The sequence below is a fragment of the Anoplopoma fimbria genome, chromosome 11, assembly GCF_027596085.1.
Source record: "Anoplopoma fimbria isolate UVic2021 breed Golden Eagle Sablefish chromosome 11, Afim_UVic_2022, whole genome shotgun sequence".
NCBI classification, from domain to species: Eukaryota; Metazoa; Chordata; class Actinopteri; order Perciformes; family Anoplopomatidae; genus Anoplopoma; species Anoplopoma fimbria.
Genome location: NC_072459.1, coordinates 2,294,570 through 2,312,475, shown reverse-complemented (window position 1 = coordinate 2,312,475; position 17,906 = coordinate 2,294,570). Strand labels below are relative to the sequence as shown.

At 37.1% G+C, this 17,906-nt stretch overlaps 4 pseudogenes and 3 gene segments (V, D, J or C); all 7 read left to right on the top strand.

Moving 5' to 3' along the window:
* The first annotated feature begins 2,360 nt into the window (after nucleotides 1-2,360).
* LOC129098503 (immunoglobulin heavy variable 3-30-3-like) lies at nucleotides 2,361-2,895 on the top strand. The segment is given in 2 exon segments: nucleotides 2,361-2,436; nucleotides 2,522-2,895. Coding segments are annotated over 2 exon segments (357 nt in total).
* A 1,085-nt stretch (nucleotides 2,896-3,980) lies between these two features.
* Nucleotides 3,981-4,825, top strand: LOC129098507 (Ig heavy chain V region 5A-like; annotated as a pseudogene).
* A 737-nt stretch (nucleotides 4,826-5,562) lies between these two features.
* On the top strand, nucleotides 5,563-6,096 carry LOC129098495 (immunoglobulin heavy variable 3-11-like). The segment is given in 2 exon segments: nucleotides 5,563-5,663; nucleotides 5,749-6,096. Coding segments are annotated over 2 exon segments (364 nt in total).
* Nucleotides 6,097-7,799: 1,703 nt separating this feature from the next.
* Nucleotides 7,800-8,337, top strand: LOC129098497 (immunoglobulin heavy variable 3-11-like; annotated as a pseudogene).
* Nucleotides 8,338-12,907: 4,570 nt separating this feature from the next.
* Nucleotides 12,908-13,677, top strand: LOC129098505 (immunoglobulin heavy variable 3-23-like; annotated as a pseudogene).
* A 735-nt stretch (nucleotides 13,678-14,412) lies between these two features.
* On the top strand, nucleotides 14,413-14,906 carry LOC129098500 (immunoglobulin heavy variable 3-33-like; annotated as a pseudogene).
* Nucleotides 14,907-17,149: 2,243 nt separating this feature from the next.
* On the top strand, nucleotides 17,150-17,660 carry LOC129098504 (immunoglobulin heavy variable 3-30-3-like). The segment is given in 2 exon segments: nucleotides 17,150-17,225; nucleotides 17,308-17,660. Coding segments are annotated over 2 exon segments (352 nt in total).
* Nucleotides 17,661-17,906: the final 246 nt, after the last annotated feature.

The window sequence follows — 17,906 nt, the reverse complement described above, 5'->3', positions numbered from 1 at the left end:
AGAAAAGGCAGGAACTGAACAATGAACAGCATTCATATAGTTCAATCGTTTTGTAAATAGTCTAACCTAAGATTTACAAGTCTTCTTTTGTTTAAGTGAGGAGTTTTGAGAGAAGTGTAATAACAATATGCACAGAGTACTGCAAAGACTGTGGATTGAGACTCTCAATCTCAAACTTTGCAGACTTATTCTCCCAATTTGAGAGAATAAATAGAAGAGCAAACTGTCATTTAACTGTACACTCACTAAACTGTCCAAGTTATCTACTGTTTTGTTTAGTCTTTTTTATTTTTGATATAAAAGATTAAAGATATATACATTATTTGACACATGATTATTTGACACATGATGAATAACAGATGTTTTCCTGTGACCACTGAAATTATTTTTTTACATATCTCATATCTAGGTTTCAGTTCCTAAGTAGTTTATTTCTTCTGGAGGCTCAACGTTTCTCTGTATGTCTGTGGCTTCAAACTGCTAAATGTGAATACTGAAACCCTAAAAAGTATAAAAACCAGCTGCACTAAATTCAAATATTCACGTAGATTTTACTTCCCTACTTCATTTTACTTCATCCAAATCCTCCACAAGCACTCATCAAATTGGTCTCAAAATACAAATATGTGTAAATAAACAATTTATACCCAAATTGCATTATTTGAACTGGTTTATTGGACTTTGAGGGAGTTATGAAATTAAAGTCATTAAAATATTCAAATATAGATTTCAGTTTAGTTTTTATTTGTGTTAGATGTTAATAACAAAACAGCACTTTTTGCTGAATAAAAAAAGTTGATTCAAGACTCCAAACTGAACCACAGCAGCTCATCTTAAGACAACGAGATGCAGACACACATTTATATGCCATTTGTTTGGTTCTAGTTTCAACATAAACCATGTTCTCTGTAGGTTTGCTGCTGCTGCTAGCAGCTGGACGTGAGTCTCTCTGGATTTATCAAAGTCAGTTGTTTTTCTTTTACAGTATAACTTGATTTGTTAAAAAAAAAATCTTAGATTTAACAAGCGTAAAAAGTGAACAGTTGACACAGCCGGCCTCTGTGACTGTGCAGCCAGGTCAACGTCTGACCATCACCTGTCAGGTCTCCTATGCTCTTAACAGCTACTGGACAGCTTGGATCAGACAGCCTGCAGGGAAAGGACTGGAGTGGATTGGAATGAAATATACTGGATACACATACTACAAAGATTCACTGAAGAACAAGTTCAGTATCGACTTAGACTCTTCCAGCAAAACAGTGACTCTAAACGGACAGAATGTGCAGCCTGAAGACACTGCTGTGTATTACTGTGCCAGAGACTCACAATAACAGGAACCATCAGTAGACCTGAACAAAAACCCCTCAGTGCCTGAACACTTGTTACATGAAGCCACCAGAGGAGGAGCCCTCACACCACTAATGGTTTCAACACCAGCTCACTGTTTAAAAACTTGAAGGTTACAAGCACTAATACTACATTGTATATATTCACTCAAGAAAAACTGAACTTTAAATGACATGTTTATTATTGCTAAACACTGAACTTTACAATCAATTGAGTAAGTTCATGATGATGCATGATATTCTGTTCCTATTAACACACAGAAAGCTCAACTTTGACAAAAAATAACTTCAGGAGAGATGTTGTATGCCTCTCAAACCAAGTCTGTAAGGTGATTTTCATACCACATGAACTGAAATGCATTATGTTTAAATAAATAACCTTTATTTATTAACAGAAGCAATATTCCATTTTTTGTAAGTTGAATTGAACAAAAGCATCTGACAAACAAGTGAATGTGTAAATGACACAAGTGACTTAGTTAAACAAGGATAATAATGACATCAGGCTCCTCCCTCCTTTCATGTAGGTAGTCCACCTGTCTGCACATCACTTGACATGTCTCTAAACTCCCTGAATATGAATGATATTGTCTCTTATCATAAATGTTTAACCTTTGATGGACCCTTCCGGTAAAATTCAAACAAAAGGTGAAGGCACTTTTGATGTTTTTTGTTAATTCCAGTTCTGTTTGTCTCTCATTGTTTTTGGTTATATATTGCAATCTATTTTTACCTAATTCTTTTTAATTTCTCTGTGTAAAGCACTTAGTAACTATGTAACTTAGTTATATAAGGTTAAACAAATCCAACTCATTTGTAAACAAATTAAAACTCCAAGATACAGTGAGATGATTATTAAAAAAATATACAAAACATGGTGAGTTAGGAGAAAGCCATGAATTAAAAATCAGTTTAGAGGAGGGATTGAACAGAGGACACTGTTCAATCAAAAAGGAGGAGTCAATGCAAAACTCAGATGTCTTCCAGCTCTACTTATGTGACTGCAGAGGAGGACAGAGAACAGTGGACACACAGTTCAACATGATGGACTATAGGACAGGACTGCTGCTGTTAACTATCTGCTGGGCAGGTGAAGATGAAGGTCTTGAGTTAAATCTATCTTGAAAAAATGACCAACTTAAATAAGTGACTCATTTTCTTGTTTGTCTTTCCAGGTGTTGATGGTCAGACTCTGACAGAATCTGAACCAGTGGTTAAAAGGCCTGGAGAATCTCACAGATTGACCTGTACAGCATCTGGATTTACATTAGTAGCTACTGGATGCACTGGGTCAGACAGGCTCCTGGAAAAGGACTGGAGTGGATTGCCTATGAATAGTGGTAGCACCAAATACTACTCTCAGTCAGTTCAAGGCCGGTTCACCATCTCCAGAGACAACAACAGACAGCAGGTGTATCTGCAGATGAACAGTCTGAAGACTGAAGACTCTGCTGTTTATTATTGTGCTCGAGACTCACAGTGACTGGAGCTGGTTGAGCAGCTGTACAAAATCCTACAGTTCTCTTTCTTTCAGGCTGGTAGAGCCGAAGATGATTATGTTTTTTTCACGTAAATCTTTAGACAGTGTTTTATATTTCTAAATTCTAGTTTACACATGTATTTTTATCAATAATTAACATTTGCCCTGCATTATACAAAGTCCTGAAAATAGAGAAATATCATTACTGAACATTTAACACATATAAAAACACATAAAAACCACTTGTTCATGTAAGGGCCAAAAGACAGCATTGCAACATATTCACTGAAATTAAACTTCAACAAACCATTTGAATTTCTACAAAATGAGACTCAATAATGATTGATGTGGAATATAAAGAAAGTATTTACAATTAAAGTCGTTACAGTTTCCTTTATATAATCATGAGAGGGCAGTCTGTGTCAAGTTTCTCTCTCTGTAACTAAAAGGAGACACTCAGATCTGCTGTTCTCATCGTTGACTGGACACTGGACTGAATTAAAGCTTAATATAATATATGAAGAGGTTTTTCATATTTGATGAGATAATATAACTATAATCAAATGATTATTGTTGTGTTTTAACTGCAGAGAAGGTCTAAATATGAAGTGTAGAGAACATTGATAGTTTACAATAAAGTTATCTGAATATGAAGAAAACGTAGCTACATCTCTCCATGTGTAAGAATAAACCTTTGTTTTTTTGTTACAACATTTTTTAGTTTTGTGTGTTTTGGCCAAAATAAAAATAATGTATCAAAACAATTCAAAAAACCAGCAAATCAGACTTAACTTTTCATGCTATTTGATTAAGACTGTTAATTTCCACACAGATGAAGGTAGAATGTGTTGACTATTAAAAACTGTATATTATACATTTCCCCTGTATGTGTCTTCAATCATCTGCAAAACCAGTGAAATCATTTTATTCAACTCTGTAAACCAGCAGCATCAGACTTAAGTTATCATGCTAGTGCTAGAGTTTGTAATGATATTAAATATCAGATGTAAAGCAGAGGTGATTTCAAGGCTTTTTTTTACTCTGCAAATATAATGAACACATTGAACAGACTCTTCCATTGGCTGCAGTTAGACCAGCATTGATGCTTCATACGTATGTTTGGTTCTATGCAAACACAGTGACCTCCCTTGTTGCTCAGCTATAAAAACATCACATCAGGCTGTTAGTGAAGTTCATATCTCTTCAGTTTCAACATAAACCATGTTCTCTGTAGCTCTGCTGCTGCTGTTGGCAGCTAGATGTGAGTCTCTCTGGATTTTTCCAAATCAACAATTCTGCTTTAAGTATATCTTGTTACTAAACATTTCCTCTTTTTAACAGGTGTGGAGTGTGAACAGTTGACACAGCCGGCCTCTGTGACTGTGCAGCCAGGTCAACGTCTGACCATCACCTGTCAGGTCTCCTATGCTCTTAGCAGCTACTACACAGCTTGGATCAGACAGCCTGCAGGGAAAGGACTGGGTGGATTGGAAGTGGCTGTATACTGGATATTCATACTACAAAGATTCACTGAAGAACAAGTTCAGTATCGACTTAGACTCTTCCAGCAAAACAGTGACTCTAAACGGACAGAATGTGCAGCCTGAAGACACTGCTGTGTATTACTGTGCCAGAGACTCACAATAACAGGAACCATCAGTAGACCTGAACAAAAACCCCTCAGTGCCTGAACACTTGTTACATGAAGCCACCAGAGGAGGAGCCCTCACACCACTAATGGTTTCAACACCAGCTCACTGTTTAAAAACTTGAAGGTTACAAGCACTAATACTACATTGTATATATTCACTCAAGAAAAACTAAATGACATGTTTATTATTGCTAAACACTGAACTTTACAAGCAATGAAATAAATTCATCTGAATACTCTTCAGGTATTGAGGTAGAAGCTACAAGCCAAAACACAGCACACAGCTGCAACGTGTTGGATGTCAGAGTTTTCCTCAAAACAAATGCATGATATTCTGTTCCTATTAACACACAGAAAGCTCAACTTTGACAAAAAATAACTTCAGGAGAGATGTTGTATGCCTCTCAAACCAAGTCTGTAAGGTGATTTTCATACCACATGAACTGAAATGCATGATGATTTAATAAATAACCTTTATTCATTAACAGAAGCAATATTCCATTTTTTGTAAGTTGAATTGAACAAAATCATCTGACAAACAAGTGAATGTGTTGAAATGACACAAGTGACTTAGTTAAACAAGGATAATAATGACATCAGGCTCCTCCCTCCTTTCATGTAGGTAGTCCACCTGTCTGCACATCACTTGACATGTCTCTAAACTCCCTGAATATGAATGATATTGTCTCTTATCATAAATGTTTAACCTTTGATGGACCCTTCCGGTAAAATTCAAACAAAAGGTGAAGGCACTTTTGATGTTTTTTGTTAATTCCAGTTCTGTTTGTCTCTCATTGTTTTTGGTTATATATTGCAATCTATTTTTACCTAATTCTTTTTAATTTCTCTGTGTAAAGCACTTAGTAACTATGTAACTTAGTTATATAAGGTTAAACAAATCCAACTCATTTGTAAACAAATTAAAACTCCAAGATACAGTGAGATGATTATTAAAAAAAACATACAAAACATGGTGAGTTAGGAGAAAGCCATGAATTAAAAATCAGTTTAGAGGAGGGATTGAACAGAGGACACTGTTCAATCAAAAAGGAGGAGTCAATGCAAAACTCAGATGTCTTCCAGCTCTACTTATGTGACTGCAGAGGAGGACAGAGAACAGTGGACACACAGTTCAACATGATGGACTATAGGACAGGACTGCTGCTGTTAACTATCTGCTGGGCAGGTGAAGATGAAGGTCTTGAGTTAAATCTATCTTCAAGAAGATGCAAACTTACAACAAGTGACTATTTTCTTGTTTGTCTTTCCAGGTGTTGATGGTCAGACTCTGACAGAATCTGAACCAGTGGTTAAAAGGCCTGGAGAATCTCACAGATTGACCTGTACAGCATCTGGATTTAACATTCAGCAGCTACTATATGAACTGGGTCAGACAGGCTCCTGGAAAAGGACTGGAGTGGATTGCTTATATCAGCACTTCTAGTTCTCCTATCTCTTACTCCCAGTCAGTCCAGGGTAGATTCACCATCTCCAGAGATGACTCCAGCAGTAAACTCTATCTACAGATGAACAGTCTGAAGACCGAGGACACAGCAGTGTATTACTGCGCCAGAGATACACAGTGAGAGACAATAATAGGAGAGTCATTCAAAAACTACTTCCTCTATTCATCACCACGGGGAACATTCAGTTGTCTCTGTGTCTCTATTTCTCAATAACTAAAGCTTATTAAATTATGTTTATAAGTGTTGGGAGACTGGGTCCCTTCATGTGTCTCAATGAATAATTTTGGTTACATAAAAATATATAGCTTCCACATGATTTACTTTTCCAGAAGTGTTTAGATATTAAGTCATCAACTTCAGCCCACCCTAAAAAATATATGTTTTAAAAAGTAGATTATCTGAAAGAAAAGGGACATAACATGTTTTCCTCAAAAACGCTGACATGCTTCTAAAGTTTACTCTAAATTAAAACAAGTCCACCTGAGATGGTCGGTCATTGTTGGTTCTTTGGACATCACTAGTTTCAATACTTTTTAAAGGAGGGAAATATAAAAGAGTTGATGTGGAGAATATGATCACACACTGTGCTTTCCAGCTACTGCTGCTCACAGGGAGACATAAGAATAATTATAGCAACAGCAATAATAGTAATACATTCTATTTTCACCACAAGATGAAAGATTCAAGTCCAATCTAGTTGTCTCCTCCGTTTATTGTTGGTGTCCGTCTGTTTTTAACTCTCTCTCTCTCTCTCTCTCTCTCTCTCTCTCTCTGAGTCCAACTCTCCTCATTTTCTGAAAGTTTTGGACTTGATGTATTAAAACTGTATCTCCAAAATCTACCACTGCACAATGCAAATCCCTGCACTGATGCACAATCCCCACCCATCCTGCCTGCATATATCCTTCAGAGGAGCCTTTGCAGTTGCAGACTCAGCAAAGTTTCCACCATGACAGTTGTACAGAGTTTCATCCTCTTGGCTCTCGTTTCATGTGAGTGAAGTTGGTGTCCCATCATTTTATGTTGTGACTTAAGCATTATTATTTTGAAGTACCATGCATTGTGAGAAGTTTATTATTGGGAGTTACTATTAAAGGTGAGGAGAAAAATCTGCTTCACTGCTTCTGTAAATGTCCTACCAGTGATATAAAAGAGTGATCGATGATGATCACAATGTCATTTCTATATATGTTAATGATTGACAGAGTTCTTTCAATTGTTGAAGCATTATGTAATAAAGTATACACATTATGAATTATATGAAATTAGATTGAAAGGAGATTAAGAGACACATAAGAGGCGGAAGCGCTGCTAGAACCACAATATTTTCATTTACATCAACACTACTACACAACTGCTGATGATGCTATATTTGTCCAAATCAAACCCAGTTGCTTTTTTGATCTAATCTAATGATCCAACCATTGATCAATATAAAAAGTGGATCTACATATGATCAGTGTAAAGTAAAATCAGAAATTTGTTTCTAAACATACTATACATGTTAAAATAACAGAGCTTAAAACATGTGAAAAGACTGAACTTTTGTATTGAATTGTGGAGCTAGAGAGTTAAACTGTTTTTCACCATTTTTGGGTAATTTTGAAACCTAATTTTACATACTTGCCAATTATATGATCATTCAAATTTGTCTGGCTGGTTAATAAAACATACTGTGGTGTGATGAACTCAGAACACAGTTATTTTTGCTTATATTTACATTTACTTGATTGTGATTATTATCAACACATTACAACTAATATTTATTCACAAATGATAAGAAAAGATCCAAGTCCTATCCAGCTGTGTCCTTCCTGTGAGGAGGAGTCAATGCAAAACTCAGATGTCTTCCAGCTCTACTTATGTGACTGCAGAGGAGGACAGAGAACAGTGGACACACAGTTCAACATGATGGACTATAGGACAGGACTGCTGCTGTTAACTATCTGCTGGGCAGGTGAAGATGATCTCTGATCTTGATGTCAAATGTTTCCACTTGCTACCAACATAACACATGACATGCATATCTTTTTGTCTTTCCAGGTGTTGATGGTCAGACTCTGACAGAATCTGAACCAGTGGTTAAAAGGCCTGGAGAATCTCACAGATTGACCTGTACAGCATCTGGATTTTCACTTTGCAGCTACTATATGGCTGGGTCAGACAGGCTCCTGGAAAAGGACTGGAGTGGATTGCTTATATCGGCACTTCTAGTTCTCCTATCTCTTACTCCCAGTCAGTCCAGGGTAGATTCACCATCTCCAGAGATGACTCCAGCAGTAAACTCTATCTACAGATGAACAGTCTGAAGACCGAGGACACAGCAGTGTATTACTGCGCCAGAGATACACAGTGAGAGACAATAATAGGAGAGTCATTCAAAAACTACTTCCTCTATTCATCACCACTGGGAACATTCAGTTATGTCAGTTTTTTTTTTTTTCTTTTTTTTGCAATAAATGAAACTGATTACATTTTCTGTAGAAGTGTGGGGAGACTGTGTCCACATGTCTTAATGAGTACATGCATGAAGTTCAAGCAAAACATTTACATTTTGCTTCCACAGGATTTGCAGTTTTTTCTGAAGACATAACAAGACATACTCTACCCGGTCAATCTAAATTATTATTAATCAGAGCCTTTATATACCCGACACCGACTCTGGATCATATTAACGTTGATAGTTTCCGACTGTGAACTTAGGCTACTCGTTGATATACTTAAACTAATCTGGTTCGGCCTAAAGGTTAATAATTAAAGTTGATATAGCTCCGTAACACTTAACAAGACACACAACCAACATAGACAAAGACGGAAAGAATAAGAGGAGGGACAAAGAAAGTTCTCCAGTTTTATCTATGCAAGAGAGGTGTCAGATCGTAGGGTGCGGCCTGAGTTACGACTCTGTTTTTGCCACGATTTCAGATTCCTTTGCTTCCCAATGTTGGCGTGCTCTTGTTTAGTAAATTAATTAATCTAACATTTTAAACAAATAAACCACATACTTTTCTTCACTATGAGATTAATAAACCTTACACACTTGTATGGATACAGAAATGGAATTTCAGTTACATACACTTAATACACAGGATTTAACAAAGATTATGCGGATCAAAAACATGCATCGGTCATGTGACTTACTAGCGTGTAAACATCTTTATAAATCAACTATTTTATTAATAAAATGTGCTGTCACCTTAACTACTCACAACATCTCGTCCCTTTGACACATATCTGTGTTATCACCAATTGACCACTGGATGGCAGTATGGTCACATGATGAGTCTGGTTTGAAAAACATGAAATGGTTTTAACTCTGTTTCCCAAGTCATAAATACAGGGACTTATTTTCCTGAAATCAAATGTGAAATAGCTTGAGTGGGGTTATTGAATACTCTAAAGACTCATACAGTCCATTTAATGCCTTATACAGAGCTACAGAGAATAATTGTAAGACACTCAGTTGGTTCCTGTTCTCTTGACTCAAGTATTTTATGGCAGGACATGACCTGTGAAAGCCAGATGGCCAGTTGCCAGATGAGAGAGAGTTGAGAGAAGGTTATGCATAGGTTCAGAAAGTCAGGGTTGCTAACTCAGCAAACTTGCTTTCTTGAGATCTTCATCTCAGTCTGTCCAAGGCAGTTTTACCAGTTAATCACCAGAGACAAGTTTCTTTACCATTGGATGTAAACTGCATGATGACACCCAGCTGGTCTTGTATTTCTGTCCCAGTGAGACTGTGTTCACATGAATGGCACATGCATTCAGATTGCTTGTACATCTCGATGGATGGCGTCACACCACCTGAAGCTAACCTGGACAAAATAGCTACTGTTCTCCCGGGGAATTATTAATAACCAGAGTGTAGATCACCATTGATCAGATGCAGTGGTGACCCCAGGACTCGGACTGTGAGGAATCTGTGTGTGACCCTGGACGACCAACTAATCTGGTGAGCAAACATTATTGATAACGCTTAAAGTTGATTAGCTCTACAAGTTAAGGAGGACTCAACCACTGAGGAGACGCGCACATCATCCAGGCTCTGGAAATCTCCCGTTGGACAAATGCAAAAGTTCTCCTAGTTTTATCTATGCAAGAGAGGCTGTCAGATCGTTTGCCATCAATTACCTTGTTTAAGAAAGGAGCTGTCTGTTGAAAGCTGCAGCACGTGACTAGTGTTCAATACCTAAGTTGAATACAACTTCCTTCTTAGTTTTTGGATAAAAGTTAATCTAACATTTTAAACAAATAAACCATTTAATTAATGAGATTAATAAACCTTACACACTTGTATGGATACAGAAATGGAATTTCAGTTACATACACTTAATACACAGGATTTAACAAAGATTATGCGGATCAAAAACATGCATCGGTCATGTGACTTACTAGCGTGTAAACATTTTATAACTATCGTTAATATGTACTGTCACCTTAACTGCGTCACAACATCTCGTCCCTTTGACACATATCTGTGTTATCACCAATTGACCACTGGATGGCAGTATGGTCACATGATGAGTCTGGTTTGAAAAACATGAAATGGTTTTAACTCTGTTTCCCAAGTCATAAATACAGGAGAAAGACGTATTTTCCTGAAATCAAATGTGAAATAGCTTGAGTGGGGTTATTGAATACTCTAAAGACTCATACAGTGTTATACAGAGCTACAGAGAATAATTGTAAGACACTCAGTTGGTTCCTGTTCTCTTGACTCAAGTATTTTATGGCGTGACCTGTGAAAGCCAGATGGCCAGTTGCCAGATGAGAGAGAGGAAGAAGGTTATGCATAGGTTCAGAGTTCCCGGCGCTAACTTCGTATCTTGCCTTGAGATCTTCATCTCAGTCTGTCCAAGGCCGGTTTACCATCTCCAGAGACAACAACAGACAGCAGGTGTATCTGCAGATGAACAGTCTGAAGACTGAAGACTCTGCTGGTTATTATTGTGCTCGACACTCACAGTGTACTGAGTTTATTGAGCAGCTGTACAAAATTCTAGTTATATCCTAAAAAAAATCATAATTCTCTGTGATCTTTTGTTCGCTGTTTTTCAAAGTGGCCATGAGAAAGATCATACCTAACCAACATTATTGCAACGACCACTGCCTCCCAAAGCAACCAAGGACAGCAATAAATATAGCTGAAATCATAGTCAAGATACAGTATAGTAACATAAATACTACATGAACACATTTTACACACATTAATCATATTTGGCATCTAAAGTAGGTTACAATATGGGAGTAAAAAATAATGATGCAGTTGCTGACATAAAAACACTAGATGGCAGTCAGTGTCAAGTTTCTCTCCTGTGTCACTACAAGGAAACACATGAAACAGCTTGACTCATTGATCTAAACTGATGTATCTGATCTGAAATAGACTAAAGAAGCTGCTGTTTATTACTGTGCTTGTGAGACATGTGATGAATGCTGAATTAATAAGTGATACTACAATAAGACAAACCTTCACTTCCTGTAGAACAAGTTGTCTTTTCAGACATTTTTACACTCTTAGCAGTAGTCCACTGCACTGAGCTGACTAATCACTTTTTAAATGAAAGTTCATGAGACTGACTGTGCATCTTGTTCTGTAAAATATCAAATACACACTCCCTCTCTCTCTCTCTCTCTCTCTCTCTCTCTCTCTCTCTCTCTCTCTCTCTATCAAAACCGTATCGACAAAATCTCCAGCAGCGAAAATGCAAATCCCTGCACTGATGCACAATCCCCACCCATCCTGCCTGCACAATACATATATCCTTCAGAGGAGCAGTTGCAGACTCAGCAAAACCATGACAAAGAGTCCCTGCACTGATGCAGCAATCCCTGCTGGATCCCATCCTGTGTCTCTTTCAGCTGCTCAGGGCAATCCTCAGAGCCAGTGGTCGGCATGGATCACTTGTCAGAGGGACTTCCTCTAGCTGCACTTTGCAGTTGCAGACTCAGCAAAGTTTCCATCACATGACAAAAAATCTTGTTGTAAGAGTCTCAAACAAGAGTTTCACGAAACCACAGTGACACAAGAGACAACAAAGCTGTACAAAAACACTCTGTATGAGATGCACTGAAGCATGTCAGGGCTTTGAAAACACATTTCCCATTGAATGACGGCCAATTAATAATGAAACATGAATAAGAATGCATTCGTCACTGTGTAAGGACAGTTTATCATGAGTCAGAGAAAATTATAAGAGGGAAACCTTACTGTCATTAAAACATCAATTAAACTACCGTGAAAACTGGTTTAAAAAGCTCTGTATCATAAGATATTCAGTTTTTTCTACATTGACCTGTAGTAACTTTGTTAGGTTGAAGACGTATTTTTTAAGTTAATCAAATCATTAAATGAACCATCTAGATGGTGGTATAAAAGTCCACATCAGCTCTTTCATAACAATATGTTCTTAAAATACCGCCTTAATGTTGTATGACAGAATCTGCAGCCTGAGGACACAGCTGTGTATTACTGTGTGCGTGTAAGCTCCACAGTGACACAAACCACCAACAGACCTGCACAAATACTCAGCAACCATGTGACTTGACCACAACATTTTAGATGATATCTTTCGATTATAGGATAAAACTCTATAAACAATACCAAAAAGTGCTCATGTCTCTGGGTGTGATATTGTATTCAACATAGAAGGAAAAGCCACTATAAAAAATAAAATAAAATGAAAAACTAATATATAATCATTTGTTTTAAATCTGTTAGTTTGACGTACCGGACTTGTGTTAGAAGTTTTGTGAAGAATTAAAAGAATTGATTGTTTTAAAAAATAAATACATTTTCTTTCATGTGTCAAAATGTTCATGAAACAACTCAAGCTTTGACTATTTGTGACAGAACAGGTCATCCCTCTTTTAAAGCCTGTCAGGGTCCTTCACTATGCAAAGTACACTTCCTCACAGTCTGCTTTAAAGACTTGATGTCATGCTGTCAGTTGAAGCAGAAGAGGAGAAGCTCCCATCAGATCAACCTCAACACCAACCATGTTCTCTGTAGCTCTGCTGCTGCTGCTGGCTGCTGGATCCTGTGAGTCTCACTGAGGCAGAGACAACGACATCACAGCACACTGACTACTCACTGTTATTACACTGATACAATATTCAATGTTTGCCTCCACAGGTGTGAAGTGTGAACAGTTGACACAGCCGGCCTCTGTGACTGTGCAGCCAGGTCAACGTCTGACCATCACCTGTCAGGTCTCTTATGCTCTTAGCAGCTACTACACAGCTTGGATCAGACAGCCTGCAGGGAAAGGACTGGAGTGGATTGGAAGTGACCGTGTGCTGGATGCACCTCATACTACAAAGATTCACTGAAGAACAAGTTCAGTATCGACTTAGACTCTTCCAGCAAAACAGTGACTCTAAACGGACAGAATGTGCAGCCTGAAGACACTGCTGTGTATTACTGTGCCAGAGACTCACAATAACAGGAACCATCAGTAGACCTGAACAAAAACCCCTCAGTGCCTGAACACTTGTTACATGAAGCCACCAGAGGAGGAGCCCTCACACCACTAATGGTTTCAACACCAGCTCACTGTTTAAAAACTTGAAGGTTACAAGCACTAATACTACATTGTATATATTCACTCAAGAAAAACTAAATTACATGTTTATTATTGCTAAACACTGAACTTTACAATCAATTGAGTAAGTTCATGATGATGCATGATATTCTGTTCCTATTAACACACAGAAAGCTCAACTTTGACAAAAAATAACTTCAGGAGAGATGTTGTATGCCTCTCAAACCAAGTCTGTAAGGTGATTTTCATACCACATGAACTGAAATGCATGATGATTTAATAAATAACCTTTATTCATTAACAGAAGCAATATTCCATTTTTTGTAAGTTGAATTGAACAAAATCATCTGACAAACAAGTGAATGTGTTGAAATGACACAAGTGACTTAGTTAAACAAGGATAATAATGACATCAGGCTCCTCCCTCCTTTCATGTAGGTAGTCCACCTGTCTGCACATCACTTGACATGTCTCTAAACTCCCTGAATATGAATGATATTGTCTCTTATCATAAATGTTTAACCTTTGATGGACCCTTCCGGTAAAATTCAAACAAAAGGTGAAGGCACTTTTGATGTTTTTTGTTAATTCCAGTTTTGTTTGTCTCTCATTGTTTTTGGTTATATATTGCAATCTTTTTTTTACCTAATTCTTTTTAATTTCTCTGTGTAAAGCACTTAGTAACTATGTAACTTAGTTATATAAGGTTAAACAAATCCAACTCATTTGTAAACAAATTAAAACTCCAAGATACAGTGAGATGATTATTAAAAAACATACAAAACATGGTGAGTTAGGAGAAAGCCATGAATTAAAAATCAGTTTAGAGGAGGGATTGAACAGAGGACACTGTTCAATCAAAAAGGAGGAGTCAATGCAAAACTCAGATGTCTTCCAGCTCTACTTATGTGACTGCAGAGGAGGACAGAGAACAGTGGACACACAGTTCAACATGATGGACTATAGGACAGGACTGCTGCTGTTAACTATCTGCTGGGCAGGTGAAGATGAAGGTCTTGAGTTAAATCTATCTTGAAAAGTTGCAAACTTACAACAAGTGACTCATTTTTTGTTTGTCTTTCCAGGTGTTGATGGTCAGACTCTGACAGAATCTGAACCAGTGGTTAAAAGGCCTGGAGAATCTCACAGATTGACCTGTACAGCATCTGGATTTTCTTTAGTAGCTACTGGATGCACTGGGTCAGACAGGCTCCTGGAAAAGGACTGGAGTGGATTGCTTATATATACTTCATAGTAGCACCATATACTACTCTCAGTCAGTCAAAGGCCGGTTTACCATCTCCAGAGACGACAACAGACAGCAGGTGTATCTGCAGATGAACAGTCTGAAGACTGAAGACTCTGCTGTTTATTATTGTGCTCGAGACTCACAGTGACTGGAGCTGGTTGAGCAGCTGTACAAAATCCTACAGTTCATCACCTTACTGGGAACATAGAGCAGAAGATGATTTGTTTTTTTCTCAAATTTTTAGACGTTGTTTTATATTCTACTTCTATTTAATGTATTTTTATCAATAATGTAACATTTGCCCTGCATTATACAAAGTCCTGGAAATTTAGAAATATCATTACTGAACATTTAACACATATAAAAACACAAAAAACATTCATGTAAGTGTTTAGATATTGCCAAACGTGCACACTGGTTAAAGGAAGCAGAGAGGCTTTACAAAAACCTTAAACAATGTTTTAAAAAGTACCTACATTATCTAGAAGATAAGAACATAACATGTTTTCACTCAGGAAAAAAGTGACATGGGCCTCTGAAAAACACACAAACTTTAAAACAAGTCAGCTGAAGATGCGGTTTGTGACTTCCTGTTTTGTAGTTCACTACATCAAATGTATGCTTTTCTACAACAATAATGGTTAAAGGGGCTCAATTGATTCAGAGCACATCTATGGCCATCACACCCTCACCATGTGACAGCTTAGCCAGCTGCTTGCAGCTAACAGACAAAGCAAACAATGGCAACAGTGCTGACAGAGCAATCAGTGGTAACACTAATTCTGGAGGGTTCACGTCACAAGACGACAGTATTCAAGTCCAATCTAGTTGTCACCTCTTTTATCTGTTGGTATGAGCTATTTGTTACCTAGAGTGCAGTGTCAATCTTAAAGACTCTAAAGCTCTGAGCCTACATGATACTCTCTAACTGTACTTGTACTCTGCTTACATGAGCTACTAAACTAACATGCACTCCTCATTTTCTGAAAGTTTAACATGGACTTGATGTATTAAAATGCACTAACATGTACAAAATGTACCAAAATGCACAATGCAAATCATGTAATGCACAACATGTACACATGTTCATCATGCCTAACATGACATGTACTTTTCAGAGTACTAACATGCAGTAACATGACTAACATGCAAACATTCCACCATGACAACATGTACTAACATGTTTAACATGCATCCTAACATGGCTCTCTTTCATGTGAAACTGAAACATGTGTCCCATCATTTTACATTGTGACTTAACATTATTAACATGAAGTAAACATGCACTGTGATGAACTTTATGTATGTTAACAGCACTAACATGTTAACATAACTAACATGTGACTAACATGTTAACATGCACTAACATGTACTAACATGTGTAAACATGTACTAACATGTACTAACATGACTAACATGTACTAACATGCACTAACATGTACTAACATGCTTTATGCACTAACATGTAACTGAAATGTCATGCATGCACTACATGTACTAAATGTCAACATGCAGTGACATGCACTAACATGTGACTGAACATGACACATGTGATTTACTAACATGTAAATGACAACATGTTCTAACATGTAAGAATAAGAAATGCCTACATGTACTAACATGTACTAACATGTGACTTATAAATGAAATTAGAAGACACTAACAGATTAAGAGACACATAACAGGAAGCATGTATAACATGTACTAACACAAAAATGCACTATTTTGTGATTTACATGTCAAACAAGTGCACTAACACTGATGATGCTAAATTTGCTCCAAATCAAACATTGCATGGCCAGTTCAGCTAATGTAAATCAAAGCACAGAGATCACAGATTAAACAATTACATTCTCTTCTACAGTAGACATAACTACACAATATTTTTACATAGTTTGCTGCCGTATTAATGCTCTGACTTGCAAATAGAGAACCTTTAATAAAGTTCCCATTATTGACTTTTAACAGTGGGTGATGAAAATATATTTATGCATGATATATCCGGTCTAATGCTGCTATGGGTTGATAAATACAATTGGTTGTAAAAAAAGAGATAAAGAGAATATCTTGAGAAACATCTTCATCATTAAAAAAACATAATCATTATGATCTAAATGTAAAATTATGATTTTTTTCTTTTGTGTGAAGCACGTTGCAACCATGTGTTTTAAAAAAGCTATAAAAATAAAACTTAACTCACATCAGGTTAAAAATGTGAACAAAATCTACAAAAGCAAGATACAATGACATGATTATTAAAAAACTCTCAAAACATGGTTTGTTAGGAGAAAGCCATAACATGAAAATCAGTTTAGAGGAAAGATTGAACACAAGGCACTGTTCAATGAAAAAGGAGGAGTCAATGCAAAACTCAGATGTCTTCCAGCTCTACTTATGTGACTGCAGAGGAGGACAGAGAACAGTGGACACACAGTTCAACATGATGGACTATAGGACAGGACTGCTGCTGTTAACTATCTGCTGGGCAGGTGAAGATGAAGGTCTTGAGTTAAATCTATCTTCAAAAGATGCCAACTTACAAAGTGACTATTTTCTTGTTTGTCTTTCCAGGTGTTGATGGTCAGACTCTGACAGAATCTGAACCAGTGGTTAAAAGGCCTGGAGAATCTCACAGATTGACCTGTACAGCATCTGGATTTTCTCTTAGTAGCTACTGGATGAACTGGGTCAGACAGGCTCCTGGAAAAGGACTGGAGTGGATTGCCTGATTATAGCAGCAAATACTACTCTCAGTCAGTTCAAGGCCGGTTCACCATCTCCAGAGACAACAACAGACAGCAGGTGTATCTGCAGATGAACAGTCTGAAGACTGAAGACTCTGCTGTTTATTATTGTGCTCGAGACTCACAGTGACTGGAGCTGGTTGAGCAGCTGTACAAAATCCTACAGTTACTATTTATATAGAGACAGTAGAGGAAAAACATGAAGTATTCTTATAGTATTTATATTGTATACGATATTTTTATGAATTTGTTTTACATTGTATGTTTTACTACATATATCTTGCATTATACTAATTCCTGAAAACTGTTCTATTATTAATAAACACTAAATGCAAAAAACTGAATAAAGTTCATAAAAGGGCCAAAGACAGCAGAACAATCTGGTTGCTGAGATGAAACTCTGCAAATACTTTACATTTCTACTCG